Source organism: Uloborus diversus, chromosome 2 (genome assembly GCF_026930045.1).
Source record: "Uloborus diversus isolate 005 chromosome 2, Udiv.v.3.1, whole genome shotgun sequence".
NCBI classification, from domain to species: Eukaryota; Metazoa; Arthropoda; class Arachnida; order Araneae; family Uloboridae; genus Uloborus; species Uloborus diversus.
Window position 1 is genome coordinate 95,163,029 of NC_072732.1, and position 22,363 is coordinate 95,185,391.

At 33.3% G+C, this 22,363-nt stretch overlaps 1 protein-coding gene across 1 annotated transcript; it reads right to left on the minus strand.

Annotated features, from left to right (window-relative positions):
- Positions 1-5,884: 5,884 nt before the first annotated feature.
- Positions 5,885-6,874, minus strand: LOC129216434 (uncharacterized). The gene has a single exon (XM_054850649.1). The coding sequence runs from the start codon at positions 6,872-6,874 to the stop codon at positions 5,885-5,887; it is 990 nt and encodes a 329-aa protein (XP_054706624.1).
- Positions 6,875-22,363: the final 15,489 nt, after the last annotated feature.

A 22,363-nucleotide genomic window follows, 5' to 3' on the forward strand; every position in this document is an offset into this window, starting at 1 on the left:
ATTTCCGTGACATGTTCATGCAGTTGTAAGCATTTCTTTTTAAAATACCAATATCGTATTGCAGGTTTTTTTTTGTTTTTTTTTTCTCCGCAGCACCCAGAATTTTTCGCCAAATCTTACCAAGCTTTCAGATAACTTGACAGCATGCAAGAGAAGTATTATACTGAAATTTGAGATAAAAATATTGAGCGTTTAAAGCAATTAAATTCTTTACTGCTCATTTGCGAAAGATATAACCCTCATAAGTTCACATTCAAGCAAATGTAACAATTCCTAAAAAAACTCCAGTTGAATATCTTCAAAATTTAGAAAGATATTGGCAATCTAATGAGAGCTATATTTTATCGATGCTTGGAAGCGGGGAATTATCCGGGATTGTTCATAAAATAATCTTTTTCTCTGGAATCACGCTCTAGAAACTTGAACGATTGCCAGCGAGTGTAGCTAATCTACGAACGATCCCTTACGTTTCGTCGCCTATCCGAGAAAAATTGATACTCGGCTCATTAGAGATTACCGATATCTTTCTAAATTATTAAGATATTCAATTGGAATTTTTTATGAGTTGCGACTAAATGGTGGCAACTCATAAAATAATCCGGTTGTATGTGAATTTATGAGTTACTTGCGGTACCCACGCGGCGATGCCCATGTTAAGAAGTTAAAGGAAGTCCGTTGAACAAAAAAAAATCCATGCCCCACTTCTAATGTGAAATGATCCTTTTTTTTTTGCAACTAAAATGCGTACACACTTTTTCAAAAGAACAGTTAAAGTCTCTTTGGAATTTAAAACTATTTACCAAAACACATAAATATTAAAACTCAAAATATTCCTTCAACTACGTTAGTGCATCGCTTAATGCGCCAAGCAACCACGCTACCGTAACCCTGCACTTTAGCGAGTGAAGCGGTTTTTTTTCCCCTGCAATATAATGTGTTTCGCCAAATAAACTGCTACACTGTTAAAACTACAGGTTGCGTTTGGCACCTGTCAGGGGTGAAACGCTTGTTCACCAGCGGCACCCGATAGAGAGCCGAAATTGCACCCTTAGCAAGGGTGAAAAACTGGCTCCCTTCACTCAACGTGCACCGTAGGTGAAAGATGGTACCCTAGGTGAGAAAAATGGCATATTTATTGCTTCCCATAGGGATTCCCCCCCTTCCCCCGTGTTGTGTGCGTTTTTGATACAATTGTGTTTTATTTATTTTGATTTATATATATGAAGACATTTGATCACATTTCAACTTTCAGACATAGTTCAGAAGTGTTCATGACTTTAATTTGTCTGTTCGTGCACTAACTTTCTTATATTCACACTTGGATTGCTCAGTAATTAATATGTTGTTGACAACTTTTACTGCATGATCCGTACCGAAAATGAACAGGGAAAGTATTTATCAATCATTTGCCGGAACAACCAGAAATATTAGGTAACATTAGATTAGAATCATAGAAAAATAAAAGCGTTTCATAAACGTTTAAAATTTTAATCGAGCGTATTATATCCATGCTTAATATAAGATTCTATATTTGAGTATCTTTATGCGTACAAGATAAATACTAATTTGAAAGCCCTCCTTTCCAATGTCAAATTTTCCGTCAGATTAAAAATAAAAACGAGTAGATAACTACATTCGCTTCATGCAATAACGATGTGAAACTCATGAGTCAAACATTGAGTGAGAGAGATTTCTTTTCACGCGGTTTTTTTTTTTTTTTTTTTCACCTTTGCTGCTCTGTTCGTTTCCACTAAGTAGTTATTTTATTGAGAAGAAATAGATATAGGTATATAGGCTGCTCACGTCGATGCAGTTTTATTCTCAAATTAGCTATTCAATTATCAGCTGATTTAAAGGTTTTTATTTTTAATGTTGTTGTTGTTCAAGATAGTACTGATAGATAGTTTTAGGTAACAGTTTTGCAGGATATAAATAGCAAGATATTAAATATTTAATAAGGTAAACGGAACAATAAGCAGTTGTCAACATACGTTAATCACTTTAAATATGTTCGAAAGCTCTAAGAGCTACAATATGATCAAATGCCTTTACTTACGCGAGATTTCGAAGATTAATCCACAAAATTTTCAGTTTTGTAATTCATTCAATGTGAACGTAAATTTCGTTGCAACTTCCTTCGTTCGCCATTCAAACTGAAGTTGTCGTTGGACGATAAGTCAGAGCGCATGCGCAAGGAGTCGCTCTCCTATTGAATGGTCTTTTAGCACTTTTGTTAACGTCGTTCACCCACTGAGGAACCAAAAGCACCTTAACGACACTTCCTAGCCTATGTTGCACCCTGAGGCACCGTTTTTTCACCCTAGGTTGAAATTCTTTACCCCTGTGGCACTCCTGGTTTTAACAGTGTATAATAAAAACGTTATAAAGAACAATCACAATTAAATAATACGACAAATCATATTATTTACTTAGATAAGTAACTGACTTCAACTATGAGAACAAAAACAAATGTGGAAGAAATAAGGAAAACAAAACCCAATAAAAAAATCTTACAAAATCAAATTATGTACTTGAACATCGAAAAAAACTCATTCAAAAACCTGTTCGCTGATTACAACAGCGTAGCATGGGCATGGTTTTTCTCAGCTATCGACACTGTCGGCCAGTGCCCTCTGAAGAGTTAACTTACCCCTCCATCTATTAGGAATTCATAGAACTAAACAATTAATTAAACATTTAATTTGCAATTACAAATATTTCGGTCAATCTGATTTAAAAAAAAATAGTCTATAACCTACCTAAATAAATGGACTATTCAACACAAAAAGAATTTTTCAATTCAAACCAGTAGTTCCTGAGATTAGCGCTTTCAAACAAACAAACACTTCAATTTTATATTATTAGTTAATATACTGTTAGGTAATAAATAAGAAAAGTAAGACAATGATGCATATATATATATATATATATATATATATATATATATATATATATATATATGCATCATTTGCAGAGAAATGATTTGTAATATATATATTACAAATCATTTTTAGCATCTTTTAGGATTTTCTCTGAAAAGATTTGCCTCACAGATGACTCGAACATACGCCCACTGGATCGCGAAGCCCGCACTTTCAGGCTGAGCCATCAGGGCTACGCATATTCTGCGTTCCAAGCATTTATATTATAATATAAATTCACCCGTTTTCATAAGATTTTTTATTGCTACTCCGCTCCTATTAGTCATAGCGTGATGTTATATTGCCTATAGCCTTCCTCAATGAATGGACTATTCAACACCAAAAGAATTTTTCAATTCGAAACAGTAGTCCCTGAGATTAGCGCTTTCAAACAAACAAACACTACAGCTTTATATTATTAGTATAGATAAGTTGCTACCTTTCGGGCATTCACAGTGGGACATAATGACTTTAAGCATTCATATTTCATCAATTTTTAATATTTTATTGCAAATTTTAGTATTTTACTTCTCTTGTATGCTGTCAAATTCTCTGACAGTTGGTAAGATTTGACCGAAAACTGCGTGTTATGAACCAAAAACTTGAGAACGAAATCGGTATTTTTAAAAGAAATACTTGCAACTTCGTAAGCAAAAGTGATGCTCACGAAAATGCGGGATTGGAAGCCCTAACAAAGTACCAAATGATCGCCGAATAACAACGTCACTTGAGTTTGCATTGAAATTAACACTAATTTTCCCCGAAAAGGTGTAAAAGAAATCTTTTGGAACATTCGAATGCAACCAAAAGAGGAGGTGCACAACTAGACCCCATTCAGAGTCTACGTACAAAATTTCAGCATTCTACATCATGCCGTTTTTGAATTTTGCAATTTGTAGTACATACGGACGTCACGAGAAAACTCGTGGTAATTATCTCCGGGAGCATCAAAACGGATATTTCGGGCGTCCATACGTTCATAGGTATGCATTCTCGTGCGGTCGGCTCGAAAAAACAACTCAACATTCATTCGGGGGTGAGCAAAATGAAAATTTAGGCTGATATTTGAGTGAAATTTTGTTTCGCGGATACATTGCTTCGTTTTCTATGTAAAAGAAAGTAAAAAACTATACGAAAGGTATGAACTAATAACCGCCTTTTTTTAAGTCGGTGTATTAGTTTTTAAAATTTAATTAAAATTACTAATTGCAATTAATATTACAGCACTATGAATGCAAACACTTGTCATTCCCTAAGATTAGTTTAATTAAATTCGGTTTGTTATGAAAGATATTTAACATATCAAAACTGATGCAAGATTTAATTGATATTAATCAACATTCTAGTTTCTCTATTGTTCACAACTTTAAACAATGGGTTTTATGCAAAATAACTTGCGAAAAATGCGCAATCTAGCGTTTACATTCTAAATGAGTTTAATTTACTTTGAATGTAGAGATAAATTTGAATTAATTCCATCTTTAAAATTTCTATAGACTTTTTTGAATCAGTATAAATAAAAAATGTCATCATAATAAGAAACTATTGCATCGGTATCAGTAACGGAAGACATTTAAGTTACAAATCACGCAGTAAGACATAGAAAGAAAAGTATAGTTTACCTAACAAATCTCTTTTAGTGTTCAGTGAATACAGAAATATTTCTACAGTGTAAGAAGATAATATATTATGCTTGCTCGACTGAGACTTATGCCACACAAAAATCAAAATTAATTCAATAAAGTATTTTGTAAAACAGTTGCAGCAGAACATTATAAGCAAACATTGAAGCATTTTAATATCATTTTTAGAAGTTATTATACTACTAGCTGCGTGCCCGGCGTTGCACGGGCTACTTAAAAAATGAAAGAGATGTCCAATTGATGTTTTTGTATTACTCTGACATCAGTTTCTAAAGCGCTAAGGAATAAATAAATACGCGTAATGCAAGGTTTTCAAAACACCAGTAGAGCATATTTTTGGCAGAAATCTCTTTAACGTTAATCATAGTTATCAATGATACAAGTTAAGAGTATTTTCAATAAGCACAAAAGAAGAAAATATATGCATTATCAACTATAATCTGTACTCACGTTAAAATGAATTACATCTGATAGACTAATTTATCTACAATTACAATCAGCTTTTTACATAAAATGACACACACTTTTTGGTTGATTACGTGAAACTGAAGCACCAAGACTAAATAAATACCAATAAGCATAAATTTAATACCAAGTCATCAGATTCCAATTTAGCTTTAGTTAAAATCCTTAAAACAATAATTTTTGTTCAACTCTGTTTCGCTTAAAGAAATCCAAACAATCTTAATTTAACATGTTCTTTTAACGTTACAAACTGTGTTTCAACAGGAAGGAAAAAGAGATATTACAATTCGAAAACTCACCCATGTGACGGGAAAAAGTCCAACAAAATAAACATAATTAGTCACACATCCTAAATGTATCAAAATATGAGGTCGGTGAATGATAAACTTACACTACAATCAATAAACATAGCTAAAGAAACAACTTTCATATGTGAAAAGAGTTAAGAACGTTGAATTTAAAAAATAAAAAAAAGACGATAAAATAAAAGCTATGTCCGAATAGGGCAACTAATTTTAAACTAATTTAAAATGAAATTCTAGATGGAAACGTTGTTTTAAGATTTGGACAGCAGCCAAAAAAATCTCTTTTAAAAGAATTATTAGAATTTTACTTGCTCACCCATATGCAAAATGGCAACAGGAAAGAAATAAAAATTCCTGAATAACGTTATGTTAATTAACGTTTTAATTAATATCTTCGCTAATTAAAGTCGCACAATTACGAAATTGGTCCTATTGTTTTCTTGGAAAATTTCGAATTGATCGGTATCTCGTTTGACTTTCGATTCGTAGCGGTTCTCGAGAAGATAGATCTTCAGACAGACAGACAGACAGACGCGAACAGATTTTAATATTATAGTGGATGGATATTAGGACGATCGTGAGCCTTTTGTCCAAGGAATAGATTTTGTGTTATTTCCGTCCACTTGGGGTTGCACGTGAAAGTCAAGAACAAATCAGGTTTTCCGAAATCACGCACAATGGCCATAGCGTCCTGATAATTCTGTTGCATACATCGCTGACTTCCAATAAAAGTTGAGGGTAGTATTATAGGTATTCCAGGTTTTGCACCAGTTTTCTCAGCAGCTCTGTAAATGTGATCTGCTAGTCCCATATACGTTTCTACTCTTAATTTTTTCTGGTTGTTCCTCAGGTATGAAAGTCTGTTCCCTTCCACTTTTACGTAGGAGTCTACAAGGTACTGTTGAAAAAATTTCCGGCCATATAAAACAGGGTTGAAGTATTCTTGTCGTATAGACACTCGGTGGGAGTAGAACTGTAATTCTGTGTATTGCTCTTCAACAGTAAATCCTTTATCACCATAGGGAAAGAAAAGCACATACGTCATAGGTTCAAGATTACAATTTAAGGGACTAATGTTTATGAGACCTCCACTTCTAGGATGTATTACAATGTCCCTGTTAGTAGGGGGAACACCATCCGTACTCTTGAAAACAGCTGCTACTTCGTTTTCTTTTGGAGCATTGTAACGACCTCTATGTTCGCTATGAGTTATATTTTCGCCTTTTATGTACATGCGAATGTCAGCAGCAGTTTGAACGCCATGATATCTTAGGGTATCTTCTTCAAATTCCTTCAGCATTTTAAAAGCTTCTGCATACGGGTTAATATTTCTAATTATCGAATCCAACATCATCAAAAGATTTGGATTTAAAGAGGCATTTTCCACTATATTCATTCTTTGCCTCAGTGCTTGATCTGCGTCCAAAATATACAGCTGGGCATACTTCTCTTTCCCTGGTTCGTTAGGACGAAGATGACTCGTTTTGTGATAAATAGCTCCATGAATTCTGAAGCAGTAGGGACCAGAGCCTGGCGGCATGTCGATGTTAGCACCCAATGAAGCAAAACTAAGAGATGAGTTATAGGTTCTAATGTTTTTAAAAAAACTCATTCGAAAGTTGATGATTTCCTTTCATTAAATCACGCAATTCTTGGGGATCTCTTCTTTCCGTTTCTATAACTTTGCCATTATGGCAGCATCGAACATATCGTCCTCTAGAGTTTCTTTCTCCGGAAAAGAAGAGGCCGCTGCAAAGATGGCAGCAACAATCCATGACACCGCAATTATGCGGAATGACATCAGCTCCATTTCGTCCAATATTATGAAGAAGGCTCCCTGTTCGATGCTTCCTACTTGAACGCAATCTGTTTTCTCTGGCATCCATCGTTTCTTCTGTTCTTTTTCTGCGATGATGCACGGCATCTTCAATTCTTCGCCTACTGGTGTCTTCCTCCGTTGCTTGAGTTCGAGCTTCCTGATGACGTACGGCATCTTTAATTTTTCGCCTGCTGGCGTCATCCTCCGTTAATCGACCTCGAGCTTCCTGATGACTCGCTGCATCTTTAATTTTTCGCCTACTGGCGTCTTCTTCCGTCGCTCGAGCTCGAGCTTCCTGATGATGCGCGGCATCTTCAATTTTTCGCCTGTTGGTGTCATCCTCCGTTGCTCGACCTCGAGCTTCCTGATGACACTCTGCATCTTTAATTTTTCGCCTACTGGCATCTTGTTCAGTTTCTTCTTTTCTTCGTTGCCTTTGCGCTATAGCTCGCTGTTTTCTTTCAGCACTTCCAGTAATACCCTTTTTCCGTTTTGGCATTTTCAGGATCAATCACAAAGAAACTTGATCCATTGACTCATTGATGTAAAACGGTACAAAATGAAAAATGCAAACATATTTGTTTTTGAATAATGAATATTTCATCTTCAAAATCTGAAAAATTATTTTGTTTTTTAATATTACACTCAAACGATATAAGAATAAAATTACTTAAAAACTATAATCAAATAAATGTCAGAACAATTACTAACATACAAAATGTAAAAAATGTAACTAATCTGAACTTAACTGGTTGTTTAAAATTAAGGAACATATTGCTACTGTTTTATTTAGATACATTTTCATTACCTAAAAACATGAACGAACATTCAGACTATTGAGCATCATTAGGTATTAAATTAAATATCAAATATGATTTTGATAAAAAATATAATCGAAAACGATTTTATGAAGTAAGAGCAGTTTCATGGGATCCAGTCCAGGATCTACTCAGCCACAGACCCCGCAGTACGGGGGTGGGGGGAAGCTCACCACTGAAAGGCTCACGGTCTGAGGGACCAAACATTATTTTAACAGTAAAATAAATATTAAACAAAATAAACCTATAGGGGGAAGTGGGGAACGTTGGTCCGTTTTTTAACTATCATTTTTTATCTCATCAAACATTTAATGAGCAGTTCGATTTTCTACAATAAGTTTCAATAAACACTCCTCAACGCCACAGTTTTTTTTTTTTTTTTGGAAATGTTAAATTAACACACTTTTTTACGTTAATTTTTTAAAGGAACTTTGTAGAGTGGACCGATGTGCCCCATGTGAGGGGTACATTAGTCCGCCTGGTGGGGCCCGTTGGACCGCATAACTCATAACATTTGTTATAATTTTACTGATATATGCTATCAAAAGTTGTAATTAACGTATTCTCTTATGTGTGTAGAGTGAAAAGTATGTAGTTCAAAGATCAATTTAACCTATTAAATTGGTTTTAATTGATAAATCGTCACCTCAGAGCAACAGTAAGACATCTAATCCCAGAAATAACACTAAGATATCTTAGGTACTGTTACTCTGAGGCGAAGAAATCATCTTTAATTAAAAACAGCGATAAGCATTCACTTTTAGTACACAATTATTTTTTAAACATCAAAAGAAAAATCAATCATTGTATATTCACGAGAAAATTAATGCAGAATTAAGTTAACTATAGATGTGTTAATGATATTGGGAATATAAAAGTGCTTTGGAAGTAGCAATTTTATTGGACTGGGTTTTGGAAGGATGAGTCATAGGTTACTCTTATGCAAAGTTACATCAATATTTGCTAGGGGAAAAAAGCTTTTTTCCTTCATTGCATTGCGTGAAACAACTCTATAAAAAAAAAAGAATCCTGTTATACTAACACCATATATTTAGTAGAAAAAGTACAATAAAATCAATAGCTTTAGGTTAGCCTATGTTGGTGTTCTAAAATCAAATATGAAAAATGAAATTAGATAAGTAAAAGTACTTTTTTATTCCTTAAATCAATTATTTGTTTTACTTTGTTTCTATGTAGAATGCTTGTTTAGCAAAAACATTTTGTTTAACACAGGAACTTTATTATAGCATGTATTGTATATAGCAATCTTAGCAATCATTAGCATATCTTAGAAAACAATCGTCTGCTAAAATTTAGAATTATATTTGAAAATATAAATAATAAAAAAGTGCAAATATGAAATGAACCTTTTAGGCAAAATTAATTTATTGTAATTTTTGTTAAACCTTTGCTTTTTTTGCTCTAAATTATTATTATTATTATTGTTTAGAAACATGTATAACATGAAATGAAATGAATGTATAATATACAAACATTTAGAATATGGTTATAATTAATGAGAGTTAAGAGAGAAAAAAAAATTAAAATAAGGGGGCCGACTGGTCCGGTCCAACGTGCCTCACAAAGAGTGTACCAACCTACCCCACGTTCTTGGTCTGAAAAAGTGATGTCATAAGTTTTTTTCGTTTTGACAAAAAATGAAAAAAATGCCAATTATTATGAACTAAAAAATCTTACTTTAAGAAAGGAGTTCAACTTTTTTTCCACAATCTTGATGAAAATCATTAAAAACATAAAGTTACAGTTTTCTAAAATTACTCAGGACTACTGAAATAAACACTTACTGGGACAAAATTTGTTCAATATAACTGTACCATGTGATTTCATTACAGGATTTTTAGAGCTATAGGTGCTACTTGTTGGTCATAAAATAAAAAACATTAATAGTTAAGTATTAAAATAATTGAAACTGGTCCAACGTACCCATTCTCCCCCCACTCAAATATTAAAAGTTGAAAATGTTTTCAACGTTGTTATAAAAATCAGGAATAATAACCACACATAAATGCACAAAGCCTAAAATAATAATAATTGTAGAATTCGTGTAAATACAACCAGGGGTTCGTTGCTGGTTTACGATTTATTTGAAAACAGTAAGTAAGCGTGTTTCTTGGTTTGACCTCAAAAAATAAAAAGTCCTGGGCCGTGATACAGGCCACCAAAAATGGCGTCTCGGGCATCGTTTCACATTTCCGATTTTTGGACAATCCTTTTAAGTTCCTTATCTCTAGAACGGTGCATCATATTTTGTAGTGGTTTGTTTTATTTAAAAGGTTTTTTCCCTTTTTGCTTTAAAAGACGTGAATCATTCTGAAATATGAATTTATTTTTCCCCCCCACAGTATTTTTTAAAAATTTAAAAGAAAATCATTTTTTTTTTATTTTTCTCAAAACTGCCAATTTCAAATTTTTTATTTTCTTTAGTGTTGATCGTTACCATATAACTCTACAATTTCCTGAAAAGTAGAGCTTCTACTTTTTTGTTTAACAGTTTTAAGAAACATTTCAAAAAATTTAGGAAATTTTGCAAAAATCGTACCAACAAAGGTTGGCCTACTGCATGTCCTAAACCAGACGTTCTCAAACTTCAGACCTCCGCGGGCCCACTCTGGAAAAATTACGAACTTCGCAACTCCCCCCCCCCCCTTCTCGGCACGCGAAAAAAAGGATTTGACATAGTTAAATCTATTTTTTTCTAATAGAGTGTTGCGCTTTTTTTCCTTTAAATTTATTTATTCTTTGTTCTGTAAAATTGGCGTTTTTGAGGAAAAAAATTTTATTTTATTCTTTTTTTTAAAAAACGTGCCGGAAAAAACTAAACATTGGCATTTCAAAAAGGTGCACGCCTCAAAAAAAAAAAAAAAAAAAAAAAAAAAAAAAAAACTTTACATGAAACATTCCGCAACAAAATATGTTGTACCGTTCTAGAAATAAGGAACTTCACAAATTTTGCCAAAAATCGCAAGTGAGAAATGATGTCCGACATGCTATGTTTGATGGTCTGTATCTCGGTCCAGGATTTTTTTGGGGGGGACAAAACCGAAAAAAAAAAACACGCTTATAACAATTTTTTTTTACCGAATTTTAACTTATGTTTAACTCAAAAAAAGAAAAAAAAAATCAAGAACCATCAAGGTGAACCCCCTGGTTGAATTGACATGGATTCTACCTTATACATGAATATAGTTCAACAAAGGAACTCATAATTAAGGTAGAAACATAGAAGTAGTTAAAACCAAACCACGATTACTCGATTAAAAAAAATAAATAAATAAAAGGTTTTTTTTTTGGGGGGGGGGGGGGGAAGGGCGGGTCAATTAAGTGGCCGGTTAGGGAAAATTACAGAAACAAAGAACTATTATTATTATCACGAGGTTTCACATATGGATCTTAAAACTTACTTCATAAGCATACATTTTTATCGTCTCTAATTTAAATGTATTTCTATTAGTTTAATATTTGCATAAGTTAGTATAATTCAAAACTAATGCTCATAATGAAAGAGTTTCGTAGATTAAGTAAAATTGTAAATATTATTCTTAAATGAATATTTCGTGCAGAGTAATATACACCTTTCCGATTGTACTGCATCTTTAATATACAGAGGAAGTCGAGGATGTTGGATCACGGGACACTCTAGTATCGTTCTCAAGCATAGAATTTATAGTCGCACAAATCCAACAACGATATACTATGGAAGTTACATTGATCAAATTTTATTATAAAACAATGCTGAGTTAATTTTTAGGTGTCTAAAACTCTTTTATTTTCCCCCGGTTTTAACATCAAGATTAGTATAGTAAATTGAACTCCTCTGCTCTTTTAGTTCAGAATTAATTACAGATGTTTTTATTTATTTTATTTTATTTTATTTTTTTGTCACAAAGAGAAAAATATGTTAGCATTTTTTCAAAACCAAGAACTCAGGTACGTTGTCCACTCTTTAAAGACTTCAAAAGAAATAGTCTGTTGATAGAAATATTGAGCTCTGACTTGTGCTGATTCTTGCAAAAATTTAGATGGTTCTGGCATAAATGGTGATGAAGTATAAGTTTGTTACAATATTGATAATATTCATCATTGCAATTGTAACAAAAGGTTTTCTTAATGCGGACCAAAGTACCCCAATCTCGGGCTCCGTTTCTCCAAAAGCATAAAGGTATCAATTTATTTCTTATTCCGTGCAATGTTCATTTATTAAAATTTTCGATTTTCCAATTTGTTTATTTCGAACATTAACCAACATTTTGTCTATTGAAATTAACAACTGTTTAGAGAAAAAAATACTTTTACACGGAACTAATTTGAACAGATTATTATTCAGTTAAAATCATTAAAAGAGTAAACTTTCTTAGTTCTCGAACTTTTGTTTCATTTAACGAAATCTAAACAATCTTAATTTAACGTGTTTATTTAAAGAAATCTAAACAGTCTTAAAATAACGTGTTTATTTAAAGAAATCTAAACAATCTTAATATAACGTGATCATTTTAAAAAATCTAAACTGTCTTAATTTAGCGTGCTCTTTTAATTGTACAAAATGTATTTCAAAAGTATAAAAAGGAGGGATAAGAAGAGTTTAAATTCGAAAACTTACCTATTCTAGAAGTGACAATGTAAAATAGAAAAGTTCAACAGAATAAACATAATGAGTCGCACAAAAACGAATATATGAGCGTTGGTAATGAAAGAAAAAATAATGCAGCCGATTGGGATTCGAAATAACACACTTTCTAAAACAAACACGGCGAAAGAAATAACTTTCATATGCTAAAAAGATTAAAGAGCGTTGACTAAAAAAATAAAACGGCAGACGATAAATAAAGTTTGAGTTCGAATAGAGCAACCGGCCAACCAATTTAAAATAAAATTCTAGACGAAAAAGTTGTTTTAAGACTTGGATAAGAGCCAAAAAACTGCGCTCTTAAAACGGTCATTCGAATTTTTTTTTTCTAACCCATAAGTAAAATGGCAACAGGAAAGAAATAAGAATTCCCGAGAACGTGTTGTTAATTGACGTTTTAATTAATATCTCAGCTAATTAAAGTCGCACAATTACGAGATTGGTCCTATTGTTTTCTTTGGAAAATTTCTAATTGATCGGTATCTCGTTTGACTCTCGATTCGCAGCGGTTCTCGAGAAGATAGATCTTCAGACAGACAGACAGACAGACGCGAACAGATTTTAATATTATAGAGGTTAGCAACTGTCAGCAAACGGTTTTGTTGTCTAACATTTTCAAGTAATCACTTTCAAATAAAAATAGAAATATAGTGTTTTGTTCGATCTCAGTTATAAAACAGTAAAAGAAACGTAACAAATTAGTAAGTCGAGGCCCGTAGCTAAGGTTGAAACGTTTAAGGGTGATCGGCAAATTCAAAGAAGTTCTGGCGCGAAAGCACGAATCCAAAAGATTCGATGAAATAATCAATGTTTTTTCTTTATTAAAACTATTTCTATAAGCTTGGTTCTCACTAAAAAGTATGGAAAAAAAAAGTGTAAATGATTTCTTGATTACAACACTCAATAATTGCAGTTAATCTTAAAATCTTCATATTAAGGTTGATTCTAAAGCAGCCAATAAAATTTAAATTAAAAATTTAGCGAGGAAGAAATATAGGTATAGTAAAAGCTATTCGTACAAATTTGTATACCACCGCATTTTGTGTAAAATTAGCTCCTGATGTATATGTGCGCTATTTTCGTTGAAATTTTATTAATGAAATATAATTTAAAATATATTCGCGAAAATTTTCAGAATTAAAGTATTTATACTTTTTATAAACTCTGAAATTAACTTTGGGTGTCATCTACCAGATGGGTGTCACCCGGGGCAAACTACCCCCTCTCAAGAACTTGGATTTAGAAAAAAACTTTTTTTCTTTCAAGTTACAGCTTTCAAAATTGAAAGCACACGATTTGATCAATATCTATTTGTTAAACATTAAAGGGGAGCAAATTATAGATAATCCTTTTCAAATTATTTGAAAGGGATTTTTAAGTCAGCTCACTTTTTAACTCGTAACTGTTGGAAAATTTGATTTTTAAATTGAATTTCTAACGTTGTATGCGTCTTGGGTTTACAATAAAAACAAAATTCGAAATTTTCATAAAAAGGAATTAATATTTCAATCTCTGTTTAGAGGTTTCCCCCTTCCCCTAAAGGGAGAGAGGGAGTTGAAAAAATACATTTAAAATTTTTTTAAAAAAAATCTGGAGTCGGAGTCGGGCGTTTCAAAATCCAGGAGTCGGAGTCGGGGTCGGAGTCGGCCATTTTCCTTCCAACTCCGCAGCCCTGCTTTTTACCCGAGAAAAGAACATTTATATAGCCAATCGTTGAGCAACCGGTCTACCAGGGTAAAGGGCCTTAAGCGAGGGCAAGCAGTCAAAAACGACAAAATGTCTTTAGAAGTTTGGTGGATTTTCGCAGAATCTCAGCACAATTTCATCGGCTAATTAAAAAAGTAATTTTGCAGAAACTGTTCAATTTCGGCGGATTTCTTCAAATTGGAAATGAGTTTAAAGTTCCAGCAAATGACGCTTAGTCGGCTCATTCGAATACACCATATCCTTGAATTACACTGGTAAACAAAAATTTTGTAGCATAAAACAATGTTCCTAAGTTAATTTTTAATGCTGATTTCAAGTAGGGGCGGATCCAGACTATGGATTTGGGAGGGGAACTTTTTTAGCAGCTTATGTTTATCGGGGGAGGGGGGATATGAAATTACTCATTAAAAGAATCACCGTAGAAATTGAGTTTTACAACTTATTCTCTTTTAACGCTTCTTATAAAAAAACATTTTTGCTTTACAAATTTTGCAAGTATAATTTTCGGAAAATATTTAAAAAAAAACTGTTATTTTCATTGTTATATTTGTATACTTTTTAATCCTAAAATTTTCGCCAACTGATAAAGGGGTCCGGGGGATCTTCCCCGGAAATTTTTTTTAAATTATAGCCCTAAGAACGCAGTTTTAGACGGCATCTGACGGTGTTACGGGGAGGAAAGGTTCGAGGGGCTTTCTGCGGAAATTTTTAGAAATTGAAGTTTTAAAAACGCGATTATAGGCGATATTTGTTGACGGTTAGGTAAGAGACGCGATTTTTGGGGGCTGCCCTAGATCGATTTTTTTTGTAAAATAGATTGAAATCGATCTAATTTTTCAAAATTAAAGTTCCTAAAACGCAGGTACAGACTAACTTTGATGTTACGAGCAGTGGGGTTCTGTGGCTCTTACCAAAATTTTTTTCGAAATTGAAGTCCTAAGAAACGAAGTTTTTAAGCGATATTCAATGACGAAGGATTTAAATGCTCTCCTCCTCTATTCTAAAAGTTTTTAGGTACATATGAGATTTGGGGGGGGGGTACATTCCTCCAGTTCCCCTCGGTGGATCTGCTTCTGCTATTGTCTAATTGCTTTTCTTGGAGCCTTTCGTCAAGTTCTAAAAAAACAGTAAAATAAATAAATAATAATGTACGTTGTTCTCTGAACAGTTTTATGATCTCTTATTTTTTTTTTTTTTTTTGAGGGAAGAGGAGAACATTCCCCAGTTCCCCTCCTTGGATCCGCTTTTGCAATTCTCTCTTCGCTTTTCCTCTGCGCCTTTCTTTAAGTTAAAGTTCTATAAAACAGAATTTTCCTGCTCTCTGTTCTAGAACTTTTTAGAAAAGTACAGCACATAAGATTTTGAAGGGGGAGGGGGCGAACATTTCTCTAGTTCTCCTCCGTGGATCCGCTTCCGCTATTGTCTAATCGCTTTTCCTGAAGCTTTTCGTCAAGCTCTAAAAAACAGAAAAAAAAAAAAAAAAAAAATCCTATACTTTGTTTTCTGAACAGTTTTAGGATTGCTTGGGATTTTTTTTTTTTTTTTTTTTTTTTTTTTTTTTTAAGGGAGAGGAGAACATTCCCCAGTTCCCCTCCTTGGATCAGCTTTTGCAATTCTCTCTTAACTTTTCCTTGCGCTTTTCAAGTTCAAGTTCTATAAAACAAGAATTTTGCTGTACTCTGTTGTGAAAATGCTTAGGTACACGTGAGATTTCGGGAGAAGGGGAACATTCCCCCCAGTTCCCCCACGGATCTACCATCCGCCTCTGGTATTGCCAATTGCCTGATCGCTTTTCCTGGAGCCTATTTTCAAGTTCAAGTTCTACAAAACAATACCTTCCTATTCTCTGTTCTAAAACCTTTTAGGTACACATATGTTGGGGGAGGGGAACATTCCTTCAGTTCCCCTTCGTGGATCCGCTTCTGCTGTTTTCTAATCGCTTTTCCTGAAGCTTGTCTTAAAGTTCAAGTTCTATAAAATGGAAGAATTTTTCTGCACTCTGTTGTGAAATTTTTTAGGTATATAGGATTTGGGGGGGGGGGCATTCCCTCAGATCCCCTCCGTGGATCTGCTTCTGCTGTTGTCTAATTGCTTTTCCTGATACCTTAGTTCACGTTCTAAAAACGGAAAAAAAAAAAAAAAATCTGCACTCCTGTTTCCTGAACTGTTTTAGGTACACTTGGATTTTTTTTTTTTTTTGAGGCGTGGGGGGGGGGGGGGGGACATTCCCACAGTTCTCCTATTTGGATCTGCTTTTGCAATTCTTTCCTCGCTTTTCCTGGCGCTTTTCTTGAAGTTAAAGTTTTAAAAAACGGAAGAATTGTGCTGTATTCTGTTCTGAAAATTTTTAGGTACACTTGGGATTTTGGAGGGGGAACGTTCCCCCAGTTCCCCTCCCGTGGATCTGCGCCTGTTTTCAAGTATAAAAATCAGGATTTTCCCACCACCCAGTTTTTTTTTTGTGCAATCATAGGTTTTAAGTTTCTTATTTTCTCCATATGTTTCTATATCACGTAATATAAAAAACAGAATTAGCAATTGAAGTCCTGTCCCGAAGTCAAGAAATGTAGCGATAGATAGTTAGGTTTGCTGTTACTTCAGTGATGGTGGTCAGTCTCATTAACACTTATTTTTGTTATCTATGCTAATGCTACCTGAATCGAATAAATTTCTGTGCTTTTATATTTGAATGATAGATTTTTATCCTTAAGAAAATGATTTAGTATTCTGTAATAATATTGATTCTGTAATCCATATGTTCGCATTTGAGCATAAAACAGATTAAGTGAGATCTGGTAAAAGTTCTTCGAAAGCTCTACTATTACACAATACAAACATGTTGCTCTCGATATCGCTGGCATATTCAGTTAAAATGAAGAGAACGTATGAAGATATGCAAGTTTCATTCGACAAAACTTAGTACAACACATATTGTGGGACAATGTTTTCAGACATAAAATAAAGTCTTGCCTAAAATGAAAGGAATTAAAGGGTTAACTGTTTGGGTTTTAGTTTTGCCGTTTTCTGTGCGAAAAGCACAGTTTTGATAAGAAGAATAAAAAAAATGGGGGGTTCCCGTTATTTCACCGACACTTCATATTAAATTAGGCCTTTTCAAAATTTTGAAGACAGTTGATGATACCTGGTACTGAAATTCAATACTTTAAACCAGAATTCCCACATATTAGTGATCTAAAGTTTAAAGAAGACATATTTGTATGTCCTCAACGCTCAATATTTCTGGACAATTAAGAACATCCTGATACCAAATTCAGACAGAACGGTACAATCGCTAAGTTTTGGATTCTTTCTTTACTATTAATCATGCATGGTGAATTGTGAATGTACACATTTCTCCCAAATTTCTGGTCTATACCACAAAACAATCAGTGGGTGATGGAGAAAAACTGCTTGTATGTTTCAACTCAGCACATCATTTTACAAAGATCATGTATTTTTCACATTGTGGTAAAAAAAGGCTATTTTTTGTTGAGATTTTGTATATCCATCATCATATATATATATATATATATATATATATATATATATATATATATATATATATATATATATATATATATATATATTTTTTTTTTTTTTAATTTATTTATTTATTTTTTTTGAGCGAAAATGTCGAGTGAAGAAATTTTAATTTAGTCAACAAGTCCCCCCACAAGTTTTCCCACTCTCGTCAAATTGACGAGAATGGGAAAAAAGCATAGAACTTATTTTGAAATTTATGACTTGTAAAACTTTTCACTTAAATTGATGACAAAACCCAACTTGGTTCAGAAATACAAGAGATTGTAGAGACGTGCCGCATAAGGAATTAATTTATGTCCATTGAGACGAAGAATCATTTCAAGTAAGGAATTCTTCAATTCTGCGACTATCATCTTCCTCTACAGTGTCAAGTCTCTAACAAATGGAAGCAAGAGCAGTGAGTAATCATTCAAAACTCATAGGGAATTCTTAGAAATGAAAATTATCCGTCAATGCTCTTTTGCCAAGACCGGACTCAACAAGTGATAAGTTCATTTTTCATCTGAATTGCGGGAGATAACCCATGGCAGGGGGTGGACAGGAAATCAAGAGGGGGTCATCAAATGGAAATGATATTCTAGTTATTAAACAAAGCGTTATGTGGTTGCAGTAAACATCGAGGGGAATTTATGTGCATGTCTCTCTTCATTTGAATATGAAAGTTCGACATGTTCAGCTATGTGGAGAGCTAGTCTAGAATTTCGCTATTAACTCAACCGAGCAATTTCGAAGATTCTCCTGCTCGGCTGTAAATAAATGGGAACACTTGATTCGAATTTTAATGATGAAATTGTAGTTTTATTACCAGCGCACCATGGAGAAAATAGTATTAGAGAAAATAAATATGGACAACTTCACGATAAAAGTATCGTTTGCAGAAATGAAAAGTAAACGTAACGGAAATATTTGGAAAATAATTTATTCTCCATCTCTGTTTTTTAGCGCACTTCACAATAAAAGTTTCAAATAAATTGACAAATATAAAAAAGTTATGAAATATGGTTTAATATTCCATATAATATCGTCAAAAATTATTATAAATAATAAACAAAATTAATGAGTCAGTAAATAAATAATGACCCAAGAAAAGATATGATTATTATCGTTATTATTATCATTATATTTTTAAGATGATGGAAATGTGTATGTATCTGCTTCTCTGTCTTCCTTCTGTTTACCTTTAGAGACCCGATTGGAATAAAACTTGGTGTTGGAAAAATGTTTCTCGGAGATCTCATATTTTGTTTAACTTCTGATTTGCACGGTTTTTCGTCACGTTTTGAACCATAAAAGACGTTACATTAATTAATAAAGTAAATACTGAACATTATGATAATTGAAGAATTTCCAAACATACATAAATTCAGGCCCATTTATTTCATACCTTTTTTTTTTTTTGAAGTATAACGTATGCGAAAAAAGGAATTTTCGATTTGATTATTTTAACGCAATTTCTAAATAGTTCAAAAATGTACCATAACCGTCTGCGAAGAAATTCTAATCTTTTCATAAAACACACACACACAAACGAGGTAGTGAGAAGCAAAGGGATGTAAGTGGACATGTTGAAATTTTGAGTAAAACGCGTTTGAAAATCAGATCCTAGGTAGGCTTTCATTGAATTTTTTTTCTAAATCAAGCTGTATACCGGAACCTACCAGGGCTACTAGTTCTATATCTTGCCCGAAGATAGAGGAAGGTTTCACCTACCATCTGTACTCCAAATTTTTAATTTTGCCACTTGCATCCCTTTCCTTCTCACTGTCTCAAATAAGTTTAATTTTGATACAGATGATTGTAGCTGACATCTTTTATTCTATGAAATCTTATAGTTCCATTCTTTATTTTTAATTTTAATTCTTTTTGTTTAGTTTGGCAACAATTAAAAACTAAAACATGTTTTTTTTTTGTGGAACAATTGACTGACATTTCATTTTATTTATAATTACATATAGTCCAGTCATATTAGACATTAAAATCGCAAAGTGCGATGTAGTTCTGATTTTTCAATATGTGATTTGGGTCAGTTAGGTTAGTGTAAACCTAAGTTTCCAGTTTTTAAAAACCTGTGCTCGCTGCGTAATTCGCAAAAAACTACGAAAATTTCGAACTTTTTTTAGTTTTTCCTTTATAACTCCTAAACTATCCAACTTTTGATTTTAATTGTGGAAGTTTTTGCCTAGTTTATGAGCATACTTGTGTGATGAACTGGTTCTAATTAAACTAAAGGAAAGTCTGAAAGAACTAATCCATAGCCGTAACATATTAAACAATTCACCTGTGTGCTTTTTCAGTGAATTTAATGAATTGTGTTCATGTTAAACTTTATTGGAGAACTGGAATGACTCTGGGACGTTTTTACTGTCTTCGGATACATCAGAAAGACTGCGCGCTAGCGTAATATGATTATGTTTAACTTCTTAACATCAGAGTGCTCCTTAAAAAACGCTTTTCCAAATCGTGTAATAAACGACACCTCAATGACGAGTTGCTTCCTAGGTTTGGACTTGAGGGCATTGAAGAAAAAAACAACTAGAGAATCTGATTGAAGCACTGTCCGAACCGCCATCGAAAAAAGTACATCTGAACAGATCGTGATCGATGATGAAGAGGATGTGGATCTTTTTTTTTTTTTTTTGTTGCTATTTTTGTCTCAAATGTTCAAAATATTTCCCTCCAGAAATGTGCCAAAGTCCAGTTAATTTGTATTCAGCTTTATTATAAAAAATTTTTCAACAGAGGAAAAATGGAATACCTCTTAGATTCATACTTTTTCTTCACGCAGTTAGTGGATGTGATACCACATCTTCCCGTGTCTGGCTAAGAAAAACAAAACTGTGTGGTGTTTTTTTTTTCAAACGAACTGATATAAGGTTGACAATGCCACCGTAGCTTTACTTCCTGAAGTGAGTCCCCAAGCTTTAGTCGAAGCTTTAGAGATGGAGCTGGTTGTTCTGTATGGAAATGAGGCATCCCCTTATATCTTGCGACAGTATTCAGTTCCACCTGTTCCTCAGAGCAGCATGTAATGCAACTGTGAGCCGTATTTGTTAGTCGTCAAGCAAAAGAGTAGCTTCATTCCATTCGTATCGCAAGTACCGACAATTAAACAAATGGTTGGCAAAGGAGAAGGATACCTCAGAGCGGAGTTGGTCGAAGACCAACATTAATTTTGAGATTGGTTCGTCACCAATCACTACATTAAACGGTCTAGCCTCACCCGTCCTTTTCAGATTTCTCTCATTTTAGTGCAAGAAGGGATATATGGTAGTATGCTGTTGTTGCAGAACTGATCTTGGCTGTTTAGCTTTGTGCAATCTGCCATTTGAAAAGACTGCCCACAACATATTTGCCATTCTAATCGACCCAAATGAAAAAAAAGAAAAAGAATAAAATGGAAAAAAAATCGACTTATCACTATCTTCTTTTTCCAGTTCGGGAATATAATCGTAATCATCAGATACATCATATAAACTGAGGCACTAAGTCTAGTTAATTTTTAAGATACTTTTAATGATAAAACTAACATGTAAATACAGTTTCACCCTTTTGAAATCCTTCTGTTTTTTCTTTTGTCCATATCTCTCTTATTCTAATGGGAAGTGTTTTGCATTGAAAGTCTTTTGTTCAAAAATATTATCGATTCAAAATCAAACTCGGTAGATAACTTTCCAGTCGAAAAACGATGTACGGCCGAAAATCCATCAATGTGAATGGCATAGATAAGTAGGGGAAGGAATTCTTGCGTTACCTGCATATTGCTGTCAACTATTGGCCTATTTGATTTTTTTCATAACCGCTCTGTTTTTCCAGCACACATAACTTATATAAACACACATCAGGGTCTTATTATATCATTCCTTGCCTCTTTTTTTTGAATAGGATCGTTCATATTATTTTGAAAAGTTTTTTTCCTCATTTCATCAAAAATCGAATTTTCCAATTATATGTCTGTTTTGGAATTGTAACTATTGAACCTGCAGACTTCGCTTTTGGCTTAAATGAAAACCAATTAAATTTACTGTAACAGTATATCCAGTTTTTTTCAATTAAAGTGAGAATTCATGTCCTTATTTGGCGTGGAATGTGATCGAAGCATCATTTTTTTTCGCCAAAAATGGCCAATTTTTGAAATACGATATCTCCTAAACTATTGGTCGTACAGAACGCCACTTGAGCTTAAATTTTTCAAAATTTAACGTGATTTAAAATGGGTAGCCAGTTTTAAACTCAAAAGTTGGATAGTTTAGGAGTTATAAAGGAAAAACCAAAATAATAATAATAATAATAATAATAATAATAATAATAATAATAATAAATAAATAAATAAATAAATAAAATCGAAAATTTCGCAGTTTTTCGAGAATTACGCCGCGAGCACAGGTTTTTGAAAACTGCAAACTTAGATTTACTCTACCTTAACTGACCCAAATAACATATTAAAAAATCAGAACTTAAGAAAAAGTATTTAAAAATAGACTAGCATAACTGTTTTAG

Coding starts and splice junctions, on each gene's coding strand:
- LOC129216434 (XM_054850649.1), bottom strand. CDS start 6,874: ATGCCGCCAGGCTCTGGTCCCTACTGCTTCAGAATTCATGGAGCTATT.